General features: G+C 32.8%; 2 protein-coding genes across 2 annotated transcripts; one reads left to right on the top strand and one right to left on the bottom strand.

Moving 5' to 3' along the window:
* Positions 1-163: 163 nt before the first annotated feature.
* LOC146919484 (uncharacterized) lies at positions 164-3,065 on the top strand. Its single transcript, XM_085712912.1, has 5 exons — positions 164-304; positions 444-685; positions 1,416-1,452; positions 1,610-1,827; positions 2,192-3,065. Exons 1-5 carry the CDS (start codon positions 280-282, stop codon positions 2,855-2,857), a joined length of 1,188 nt encoding a protein of 395 aa, XP_085569038.1. The 5' UTR covers positions 164-279; the 3' UTR covers positions 2,858-3,065.
* Positions 3,066-3,105: 40 nt separating this feature from the next.
* Positions 3,106-5,721, bottom strand: LOC146919483 (G-type lectin S-receptor-like serine/threonine-protein kinase LECRK1). Its single transcript, XM_085712908.1, has one exon. The coding sequence runs from the start codon at positions 5,692-5,694 to the stop codon at positions 3,289-3,291; it is 2,406 nt and encodes an 801-aa protein (XP_085569034.1). The 5' UTR covers positions 5,695-5,721; the 3' UTR covers positions 3,106-3,288.
* Between the last annotated feature and the right edge of the window lie 6,320 nt (positions 5,722-12,041).

Here is a 12,041-nt window from a genome sequence, read left to right as displayed (position 1 = left end):
ATACCAATAAGTTTGTGACACACATCCTTCAAAAAAGAAAAAAAGAAAAAAAAAGACCATTACTTTTAAACCAAAACAAACGCGCCTAAAAAAAACAAGCGCCAATTCCAAACCGCGAAATTTCAAAATTTCATATATCTTTAACATTCAATTCCAAACCTTCAAAGCATCACTTCTCAGGTACCCATTTTCATATTCCTCTAACCTCTTTTCATTATTTACCTTCTTGTACCTTCTGATTTTTCTTTCTTTCTTTCTTTCTTTTAGGTTCGGATTTCAATGTCGTCGTCATCGTGCCCTTCTGGTATGTGTCCATATCCTTATAGAACAAAACCATTGGAATTGAAATTAGGAATGAATAATTTTGAGTGTTCTATTTTTTTAACACAAAAACCTAAAAAAGGAATTTCCTTTTGATTTCTGTTAGTGATTTGTTTTTTCAGAGCCTCCTGATGTTGGGAATTGGTTCTCAAGCTATGAATATCAATCTCCCAATCTGGATTCAAATTTCACTCTCGAAGAATCGGCTTTCAAAAGAAAAGAATCTCAGCAAGATGAAAAGAAGGAAGCAGATTTTGATAAGGTTAGGGTTCAAGATGAATGGGTTGTTAGAGAGAAGCTAGTGCAATGTGGTGGAACTTGTGTTAAAGATGATAATCAGAAAGAGGACCCATGTTTGACCAAGGTGAATATTTTACTCAATTTTTTGTTTTTTGAATCTGAAACGTTAATCTTAATAAAATTATTGAAAGAATCTTATGATAATTTAGATTTTTTTTTTTTAAGCTTTGCTTTAAGCTTTAGCTATATGTTGAGATTAGTTACATCATCTAAAATTTTCAAAAACTCTTTTGTTTAATTTCTTCATGTTGAACTGTAGCCTTATAAAGACACAAGCTTTTATAAGGGTTCATAAGCTTATTTTGATTAAAAATATTCCATAAATCACAGAAGCAAATCTAAATTAGGCTGAAGGTAGTAGAATTTTTTTTTTTCAAGTTATAGTGTTAATGGATCATAGTTACTTTCAGGGTCATCAAATTTCAGGGTTAATATTCCATTTGATTGGACTGTCTAGATTCAAGCTCAATATTTAAAATTATGTAATCAAGTTTTAAATTGAAAATTTCTTCATGTAGGCTTTAGCTATATGTTGAGATTATTTAATTTCTTCATATACGCTTACTAAGATATAAGTTTGTCATAAGTTATAAGGGTTCATAGTTTATTTTGATTAAACATATTTCATAAACTATAGAAGCTAATCTACACTAGGCTAAAGAAAGAAGGAAAAAAGAAATCAGGTTATGGTTGGTCAACTTTCTTTCAGAGCCATCAAAGTTTTGCTGATAGGGACATTAAGATTTTATAGTTTAATGTCTAATTGTGTTGTTGCGCTTTTATTTGTCTTGCAGAATCTGGATTCTTGCAGCTCAGGCACACATTTCTCTGGTTTGTACTTTCCATGCTTCTTTTCAAATTTCTTTTGCTAAAAGTATCTATAATTTGGCTGACAAGAATACTTCTATGCAATTCTTTATAAAATGTGAAATATTCAGTTATTTCAACTATCTAACTGATTACCTTGCTTGTGTTTTTTGTAATTCAGAGCCTCCGGATATCAGAAACTGGTTCTCTAGCTACATTTATGAGTCTTCAACGTTTGATACAAGTAGTCTATTGAGTAATGAAGAAGTTTCTGAAGGGAATAAGTGTGAAGAGGAGAGGTTTGATTTTGAAGTTGTTAATAAAGATGAAGTCAGGTCTGAGAATGTTCCCCCGAAAGTTTGTGTTGAACACAATGGCTCTTTTGATAAAAACATGGAGGTAAAATAAAATATTCTGATTTCTCTAGTAAATCTCTGTTATAGAATTAATTGTAAATAATACACCTTTGGTTAATGATCAATGGTCCTAAATTCTGATCATGCATATTTGTAATATGGTGATAAACATTTTGCTCAATTGCACCTAGAAGTAGATTAGATAGTTAGTTGATGATCTGATAGGATATTGTTTACTTTGCCAAGGCTCAAAGGTAAACATTTATGTTCACTTGCACCTAGAAGTAGATCATTCAGTTAGTTGATGATGACATGAATGGATACTGTTTACTTTGTGAAAGTTCATAGGAAGACAGTTTGATTAATATATGACTCAATAAATGTTCTTTGGGATTGAACAATGACAGGATGATGGTAGTACTGGAATGAAGAAAAATTTAACTATTGCCAGCACTTCCCATTTGGAAAAGATTTTGCAGCCATGCATGCAAGATAAGGCACTGCAACAGAGTCTTAATTCAACCACGCATAATGAGCCGGTGAACCGGAATCATGGAACTCCTGGTTGTAATAGAGAAGCGCATTTAATGTCATTGGACACCGATACAAGTGCAATGAGGCCTCCAAAGCTAGTACAAAAGCATGCCACTGCCGAAGAAGCGAAATCAAAAACTGAAATCAAAGCTGAGGAGCCTGACATCAACACATGTTTAGCTAAAAGATTCTCGGAAAGAAACTCAACTTGTACAAGAAATAACGAAAATGATGGTTTTGTTACAACGAGGAAGAACAGTTGCACTAGAGAAAATAAAGAAAAATCTTGGAAGAAACCAGAAAAGACATTATTGCAGTGTTCAACAAGTACAGGAACAGTTCCATTGTCATGTGAAAAGAAGGGTGTTGCAAAGAGAAAGGCATTGACAGAAGCAACCAATCTTCAACAGTCCAATGTCATGGAGATTACAGGGAAATGGCAATGCCCACAAAAACGTAAACCTGATCGTGGGCCTGCTTTGAAGCAACTTAGGCTTGAGCGATGGGTTCACAAGGTTGGAAATATCTCTCCTCATTGACATAGTTGGCTCATGTCCTAAATTCTATAGCATATTATTTGTCCATGAACGTAATAGTACTATAACATTAGGAAATACATAATTGCTGAAACATTAGAGGTGTATTACATAGACTATCTTGTACTACTCATGCAATCTGGTTCAGAGTGTGTGGTTGGTCATTTGCAGAATATTTTTTTTATTACTGACCATTACTCAATTTTGATTAGCATCCATAGAATTGTTGAATCTGCATGGTTTCGAAGACATAAAAAAAAAACATATAAAGCTACATTTCATTATGCAGGAAATATACAAATAAGAAAGAAATCATAACAGATAATAATCACAAACATTGTATGATTGTATAAAAGTGTTGATGTTGGTATTTAGAATAAATGTGAGGTCCACTTTCTCGCACCCTCGATATTTTTGGCTGGAAGGTATGGAAGTCAAGGAATCGAACTGAAGGAAAATGGTGATGGTGGGTCAGGGACTTGAACCACACCTTCTAGCATTTGCATGACCATCCTCATTGTTGGTCTCATTTCAGGATGTTCTTGAATGCACCAAATTGCTATCTTTATCCACTTTTCTAACCTGTCAATGTCATCCAAGGCCTCTTGATCATTTTCCACCAAAGCATCTATTCTCCCTTCCATATAACAATCACAAGCCCAATCTGTCAAAATTGCCTTTTCTTCCTCCCCTGACTCCATCAGCAACACACTTTTTCTGCAGCAAACAATTTCCAACAACATGGAACCAAAGCTGTAAACATCAACTTTAGCTGTCACAGGAACATTCTTGAACCATTCAGGAGCCACATATCCTCGTGTTCCTCGGATCATTGTATTTGTTCTACTTTGATCAGCCAATAACAACTTGGCCAAACCAAAGTCAGAGATCTTTGCCGTAAAGTACTCATCTATGAGTATATTTTGAGGCTTTATGTCACAATGAATAATAGGAGTGTCACACTCTTCATGTAAATACACCAACCCTCTTGCAATCCCCAAAGAAAATCCAACCCTTTGATTCCAAATGGGTTTGGTTTCTCCAAACAAGATATTTGCAAGACTACCATTGCTCATGAACTCATATACCAACATTCTATGCATTCCTTCATCACAAAATCCAACCAACCTTACCAAGTTTTTGTGGCAGGTTTTTCCAATTGCTCTCAACTCAGTCTTAAATTCCTTCTCGCGATCCTCCGCTAACCTATCCAATCTCTTAACAGCAACAACATTGCAAGATGATCCTACTTTTAACTCACCTTTGTAAACAATTCCAAAGGACCCTCTACCTAGTTCTTCACTAAAACCCCACGTAGCTTCTTTTAATGCGTCATAACTAAACGAACATAAATTTGTTTCCACCAGAGGTGCAGCTTGGACAACCCTTTTCGGCTTCAACAAAGTCATAAAAACAACCGCAGCTAAGAGTATGCTATTGAAGACAGTGGAACTAATAAGTAAACCTTGAAGAATCGGCTTAACCCGGTTGTCTTTCTTCGAATCATGTGTAGTTGAAGAAAGGCCAAGAGGAGAAACTCTTGTTTTCACAAGTACCAATTGTCCACCACTTTGTGCTCTTCCATTCGCAATAGGCAGTCTTTTCTTCCAACAAGTATTGTTATTGAAAATTGCTACCGCACACATGCAATCATGCAAACAAGTCTGTTGACAATCCTGTTGAGAATAAGGTTGCATCTTTTCATAATCTGATAAAGGCCAATCCACATCTCTAAGAACAGTAAACTCATATAAATCTTCTGGCTTCACATTCAATCCGTCACCATTATCAGCTCCACAACCAAGTGTGAAATTGAGTTGACACCCGCCAAATTGATTACTTGGATCTATCAATGAATAACCATAAGGACATTTACAAGTAGGTCTCTGATTTTCCATGGAACAATAGCTATTATAGCCACAAGTTCCACTACCCATTTCATTGAATATTGCAATGCAAATGTTTTCAGGAATATACCTCATAATAGTCCATCCTTGTTTTGCTTTAGTGTCCCTTGGATGAGAATATTGTGTCAAAACTCCATAATAATCAAGTGTTGCTCTATAATAATACAACTTAGGATCAAAATCTAAATTTTTCCATTGTGTACCCGGAGGTTTGATTCTAGTAGTACCATTATTATTTGTTTCAACATAAATATCTCCTGATTCATCAAAAACTAAACTTGAAGATGCAGAGTTATTAACATCAATTCTATAGTAAAATTTGTAACGTAATTGAGTAGGCCATGCAAGTGGACTTAACATGAGATTGTGATCATCATCACGAAAATGAAGTTGGAACCTCCCACTTGTGTAATTGGTCTCAGAGAATCTAGAAGTTATGTTTCCACCTAATTCAAGAGATTGATTAGGCAAAAGGGTATCAGTAGGAAACTTGAAACTTTCCCAAACAATTGTAGAATTTTTGTTCACAAGAACAAAGTTTCCAGTGTCATGCATGATTCCATAGGAAACAGCAGTGTTTGGTTGTGCTGTCCAAATGGATTCACCTTGTAGAGTTGTCAACGTGAGTCCTCCTGATGTTAGCTGAACTTGTGATCCTGTCGGTGCTTGTACGAGGTTGTTGTTGTTTGTGTTTTTAGCACTCCAAACAATGGTTTTTTCAGGTATTTTGTTGTACCATATTGCAAGCATGAAGAGGTTTGTTGTTATACTAAGTTGTCGAAATCCGAAAGCAAATTCACCAGAAGGTGACAGCCATGAATTGTTGTTTGTGGTGGATAGTGTAGAACTTCGAGTAACGTTTCCAAAGACTAACACAAGTTGAAGAAATAGAATGAAAATTATGAATAAGGTAGAAGAAGAAGAAGAAGCCATTTCTGAATTATGAATATGATTGATGGTGCTAGAAATTTGTGAAATGTGTTTATTTATGCATGTAAATTTTACTAGCACAAGTTACAAGACAAAATAAAAATGAGTATGTGTATTAATGGTGCAAGGAATTGACTATTATATATGTGATGTCTAGTTATTATTTGTGTAGTTTGAGTGGGTGAAGAAAATGAGCTTAATGTAAAGAACCTTAATTTGACCGCACCTAGAAGAAAATTCAAGTAAGTTTGAATTTTGCTGTATGTATCAAATGTTTGCAATTGGCGTGCTTGATGCCGTTGGATCCTTTTGATGGTTGAGACGGTAAATATTTAACGTTAATGCTGATAAAAATTCAACTTGCAGCATTAAGGCATGTTAATTTAGTGATTATATTAAAGCAGTGGATTTAGAATCATTCAAATATATTGCTTCAACTAAGTATTTACAAACTTGTAATAAAAAAAAAAGTATTTACAAACTTGTCATAAACAAATTTTCTTCCACGTTGGTTTGACCCTAATAGTGTGAAGAAGAAAAAAGTATAAAAAAAACTGAGTGTCATTGTCATGCCTATTTCACCGTCGTGAGAAATCACAATCACAACTAAAATTCATTTGAAGACACACTCATAAAATATTTCTCATTAATTATTTATTTAAAATAAGAATTATTGAAGGTTGTGACCAAACAAATATTATCCGTTGTAGTAGATGTGTATATAACAAAGAAAAAAAAATACTTTGATGATCGAAAACAGTTGGATATACAATTAAAATTGCTTATATTTTACTATTTCAAAAATACAAATTATAAAATTCTTTTATTTTTTTGACCTTTTTTACTCGTTTGGATCTTTATTATTTGACTTGGAGGGGTTTGGTATTTGCTAGAGTTGAGGAGTTGGATGCTTTCTTGGAGGGTCATTTTTGGCTTGTTGTTTTTCCCCTATAGTTCTTTGTTCTGCTTTGGAGATTATCTTTTGTATGTTTCCTCCCCTTTATATAATGACTTATTTGCCACATTAAAAAAAAAATCTAGTGCATTCAATAATTTAGATAATATTATCCAAATTTAGTTGGTATACTTTTATATATTATTCGACGGTAGTAACTAAGAGCAACTCCAACGCTCTGTTCTTCAAAGTTCTTCAAAGGCAAGAACATAATTTGTTTTGTTTTTAGCATTGGAGCAGTTTTACGTGGCAGCCAGGGTGGAGAACTGTTCTACAGCAAGAACAAGTTCCAGCTTTGCTTTTTCTGACACACATAAACAATAGAGCACAACATACAATTTAAAAAGTAAACATAAGGCCCACTTAAAATAAAACAAGAACATAAGGTTGTTTTTTTCCATTGGAGTGAAAATGATGAAAGTTCTTGCATTCTATGTGGCAATTAATTGGCCCACAAAATTACCTTGAGAACATCAATATTGTTCTACCGCTGGAGATGCTCTAAGGAATGATTTTTTAGGAGATAGAGTGATTTGTGCACGTGCTCCAGGAGGTTAAGTGTTGGTACCATGCAAACATAGAACTACAAATAAGTAATTAAACTTGGACTTGCTAAATGTTGATGACACTCACCATGCAAACATAGAACTAAAAATTAAATAATTAAACTTGGATTTCATTTTGTATAGTAAGAAAATATAGGATATAAAACGATCACTTCTTAAGAAAAAGGATATAAAACCAATCATGTGCTTTTAGCTAATAGATTAAGGATGTTTGCTTTTGCGTAAAAATTGGGTGGACGTGCAATCAACTACGGAGTATAAGCTTGTAAAAATAGACATAAATGAAATCCCTGAACAAACAAATTATATAATCATGCCTTAAAAGACTTCTATCGTAAAAATGATTTATTTTAGACTATAATGTAAAAGATATCATCAATTCAAATATTTGCATGTTATTGTTTATATTTCAATATAAGTTATGATAGATATTAGAATATAGTGAGAAGATAGCTTGGAGAGCAAGCTATCTAGATAGCTTGGAGAGCAAGCAAGTTAGTTAGAGTTAGTTACTCCAACTCACTCCTATAAATACCTCACTCTTGTACTCATTCACATATCTTTTATCAATCTATTGATTCTCCTATGAGTCTCTATGGTTATCTTCCTCATGAATACAACTATGCACTCTTCCTTGCCGATCATTATGACTATTATCCGTGGGATTCTCTGATTCGTAACATGGTATCAGAGCGATACCCTAGGGATGAAGATGATGATGCTTCCGCTTCCGACATTGATGAAGATGAAGATTCTGTTGATGCAGATTCTGCTTCTGCGTTTCAGGCTACTTCAGCTTCTCACGATTGCATCCGATTCGGCAGTTTCGATTCTCCAATCATTCTGGTTTCTACTCCTTCAATCGAACCCAAATTCGATGGATTTTCCGTCAAGATTGGTGACATTTCTTGCGCTCTCTCTGAACCTTGCAGCAACATCGTCGATGGCGGCGATTGTGAGTTTGCCGTTTCACAAGAGGACAAGAAAATGAAGGTTGAACCTAAATTGAAGAATCGTTGTTTTGATTTCGTTGTTCCTGAAGTGTCGGAAGAATTCGTCATTCACACAGCTCCGGTGAGATTGAGGAGCGCTGTTTACGGCGTCGCCGCAGCGAGACCTTGTGTCTTGTGGTTTTTCGTCGGAAAACAGGCTGAACAATTCGCTTCTGATGTCCACAATCAGGTTCAGTTTTTCCAGTTCCATGATGAGTTCATTGTTGATTTCGATCCTGGTGGAAGTTCTTCGTTCTTGCTGTTCTCTGTTTTCACAATTCTCCAACCAATCCAATTCCGTTTATGGTGGATACCATGGGATAGAGGGAAGAAACGGTTCTCTGATGGAACTCTTCGTCGATCTCATCGTCAATCTTTCTGTGCGACGTTTACAGTTCCAGTTATTCTTTCTCCTTTCTTTTCAGATTCAACATCAATCAAGATCAAGAATGTATGGACAAAAGGAGAATTCGAGCAGCGCGTTTTGTCATGGTTTCTGGTTCAATTCTTGTTTGTGTTTTGTTCTGTTCAGAATCGCGTTTGACTTTACTTTACACCTTAAGCGGTTTTGAGCATCACTGCATCAGCGAAGTGTATTTCGGAATTACGTCTTCAATAAGCTGTTTTGCACGTTTCAATTAAGTTGTTTCAAACAAATGCGTTCTGCAAAAGCTGATTGCAGACTAGGAAGAATGAAGCAGAAAGTTGTTTTGATTAAAGAAGCGCGTTCGTAGACAATCACTTTTTTTTGTTCAGAGTTTACAGGAAGGAAAAGTTTGGTATAAGCTGTATCAGTTCAGAATCATGTTTGCTGTAATTGTGAAGAGAATCGTTGGCAATATCCTCTCTCACTTGAACAAGAGCTCCATCAGAACCTTACTGGGCCTCCATCTTGGGCTTCTCTTGTTTTTCCTATCAGTTTTAGTTTTACTTCGTTTACCCCCTAGTTTGCTTAGTTAATCTAGTATGCATAAATTGTAATTTTTCATTGTATTTCAAACTCAAATTGGTGAGTTTTCCCACTTTGAGTTTGAGGGGGACTATTAGAATATAGTGAGAAGATAGCTTGGAGAGCAAGCTATCTAGATAGCTTGGAGAGCAAGCAAGTTAGTTAGAGTTAGTTACTCCAACTCACTCCTATAAATACCTCACTCTTGTACTCATTCACATATCTTTTATCAATCTATTGATTCTCCTATGAGTCTCTATGGTTATCTTCCTCATGAATACAACTATGCACTCTTCCTTGCCGATCATTATGACTATTATCCTTTTGGGATTCTCTGATTCATAACAATAGATAATAACACTTAATTTATTTGTTTGTATTATTATAAGAAACAATTAATATAAAGAGATACATTTATACAACATCTTTTGTACCTCAATCTATTTCAAATATATTTAAATAGCATTATACTTTTTGAATTATTACTCTAAAAACATATTTACCCTATACGTCCTTCGTAAACATCTAGTTATATATTCGTGCCTTAAAAAATGAGTCGACTCAACATTCTTTTTAGGAGATGTCGACTCAACATTTGTGAAGTTATTATATGACAAAATGACTAAATTGATTGAACACCAACAATTGCAAAGACTGATTTGATATTTAGTTCCACTAAAAAAAAATACTAATTTGATATTAAGTTGAATAAACCATCAATTTAATCCCTAAACTAACAATCTCTCACCAATTCAGTACCTAAACTATAAAAATATATACTAAATAGTCCCTAAAGTATATAAAATCAATCAATTTAGTCCATGATGTTGAGATTTTGGGGGCCGGATTGATGTATTTTTATATACTTTAGGGAATAAATTGACAAGTTTTGTATAGTTTAGAAACTATTTAGTATTTTTTATAGTTTAAAAACTAAATCGAATTAAGAGTGATAATTTAAGGACTAAATTGATTGTTTATTCATATTTACTTCATACGAGGACTAAATTATATAGCTTCTATAATTCTGAATTGTGAAGATCAAAATAGAATTTCTTTATTTTTAGAGCCTTTTTCATCCCTAAATACTAGTACTCCATTTGAGGTCAGATATAAGAAAAAAAAAAGTACTTATATTTTGATCTCAAATCATTTATTTATAATTATAATTGTACAAGTAATTTAGCCTAAAAATTTCCCTCCAAAACTCTAATTATATTAATTAATCATTAAATTAAGAAAATAGAAAAAAATAACCTATGTATCCCCACTGCCTCTCATCACTTACACATACAACACACAAAAAAAAAAAAAACTCATATTATCTCACTAACTCACCATTCTCATGATCAAATTATCCACAAACAACATCACTAATAAATACACAGTATATATGAGTAAATTCATAACCAACAAACTCTTTGAACCACAAACAACACATACTACGTACATGTAATTGTTACAACAATTGCACTTTTACTCTCCCCATTTCTCAATACATTTATCTCTCTCTTTTTTTTTTTGTTGTTATTTTCTTCCCTCTTCATGTATCATCTCATCATCCTCTCTTCCTTATATTCTAGTTGTTGTTTGTTTATTCTTATTTTTTTATTTATTTTCTAGAGGCAATACTTTTGATGCATGCACACAATATTTGAAGGAAAAGTTCAACAACTTCTTTACTCATTCTTATCTCATGTTATCACTTTCTATATAATCTGCCCAAAAAAAATAAAGAGAAGCAATATTTGGTTTTTATTTTGCAACGTTTGGTACAATCTTAGTCAATCTTTTTCATCTTGAGAATTTCATTTTCATTTTTCCATGTTCCTTTTGATTTGATTATAATCTGTTTGATAAAATCTTAATCATACTCTTTTGCATAACTATGAAACTCTTTTTTCTATTGTTCTATTTTTTTTCTTCTATCAATACGTTAATTAAGATGAGATTTTACAAATGTGTCATTTTTTTAAACAAAAAAAAGTTAGAGGTGCCGGAGAAGGCAAACCATCCCTGCTATATTGATACCCTACAAGTTCTACAATAACTTTTCCCTCCGTTTCTCTCATTCTATTATTTAAATTATAAAAAAAATCATTTTAAGTTATAATAATAAAGCTACCCAGCCTCGACAACTCAATTATTATAATCTCACAAGTTCTACCATAACTTTTATCTTTAAAGTTGTCATTTTATTATTTTAATTTTTTGAGTTTTATAATCCTATAAATTATCCCATAAATAGAAAATCATTTGTCTTAATGTACTATTTAGTTGTGTGTATAATTTTTTCATTCAAGTCATATGTCCAATAATTTTGATATACTAAAAGATTATTATAATTTGTAATCTATTGTGTGATACATATAGTATATTCTTATTTCCTCATAAGATAGAAAATATTAAAATGTTGCATATTTTTAATTACATAATTTTCTTATACACGACAATAACGATTCAACCGGACAGTATAAATTTCATGATTTACCTTCTACCATTTAGAAAGTTTTCTTTTTATCCTATTTTTATTTCACTGTTCTACCTCTCTTATACTTCATTTATTTTTCATTTAAGAGTGCAAAAAACATTAAATGTAAGTGGTTTATTTCACTAATTTGTTAACTTTATACCATTTTTATTTTCAATATTAAAATAATGCTAAAAAATATATTAAAACAATTAACTTATATTCTTGCATAAAAAAACTTATATTATAAATTGAAAGCAAAATCAATATAACAAACATTCATATCAATATATTCTATAATTTTTTATAAACTACAATAATTATCAATAATAAGTCAATAAAACTCACCCGTACATCGCATAGGTATATAAACAAATCTAACCAATTTTGTTATATTTAATAATGCCATTCCTAGAAT

Source organism: Medicago sativa, chromosome 5 (genome assembly GCF_051527215.1).
Source record: "Medicago sativa cultivar Bolivia chromosome 5, Bolivia_mono, whole genome shotgun sequence".
NCBI lineage: Eukaryota > Viridiplantae > Streptophyta > Magnoliopsida > Fabales > Fabaceae > Medicago > Medicago sativa.
This window is presented reverse-complemented; position numbering and strand designations above follow the sequence as displayed.

Coding starts and splice junctions, on each gene's coding strand:
- LOC146919483 (XM_085712908.1), bottom strand. CDS start 5,694: ATGGCTTCTTCTTCTTCTTCTACCTTATTCATAATTTTCATTCTATTT.
- LOC146919484 (XM_085712912.1), top strand. CDS start 280: ATGTCGTCGTCATCGTGCCCTTCTG. Junction 305..443: donor GTCGTCATCGTGCCCTTCTG/GTATGTGTCCAT, acceptor TTGTTTTTTCAG/AGCCTCCTGATGTTGGGAAT. Junction 686..1,415: donor AGGACCCATGTTTGACCAAG/GTGAATATTTTA, acceptor TTTGTCTTGCAG/AATCTGGATTCTTGCAGCTC.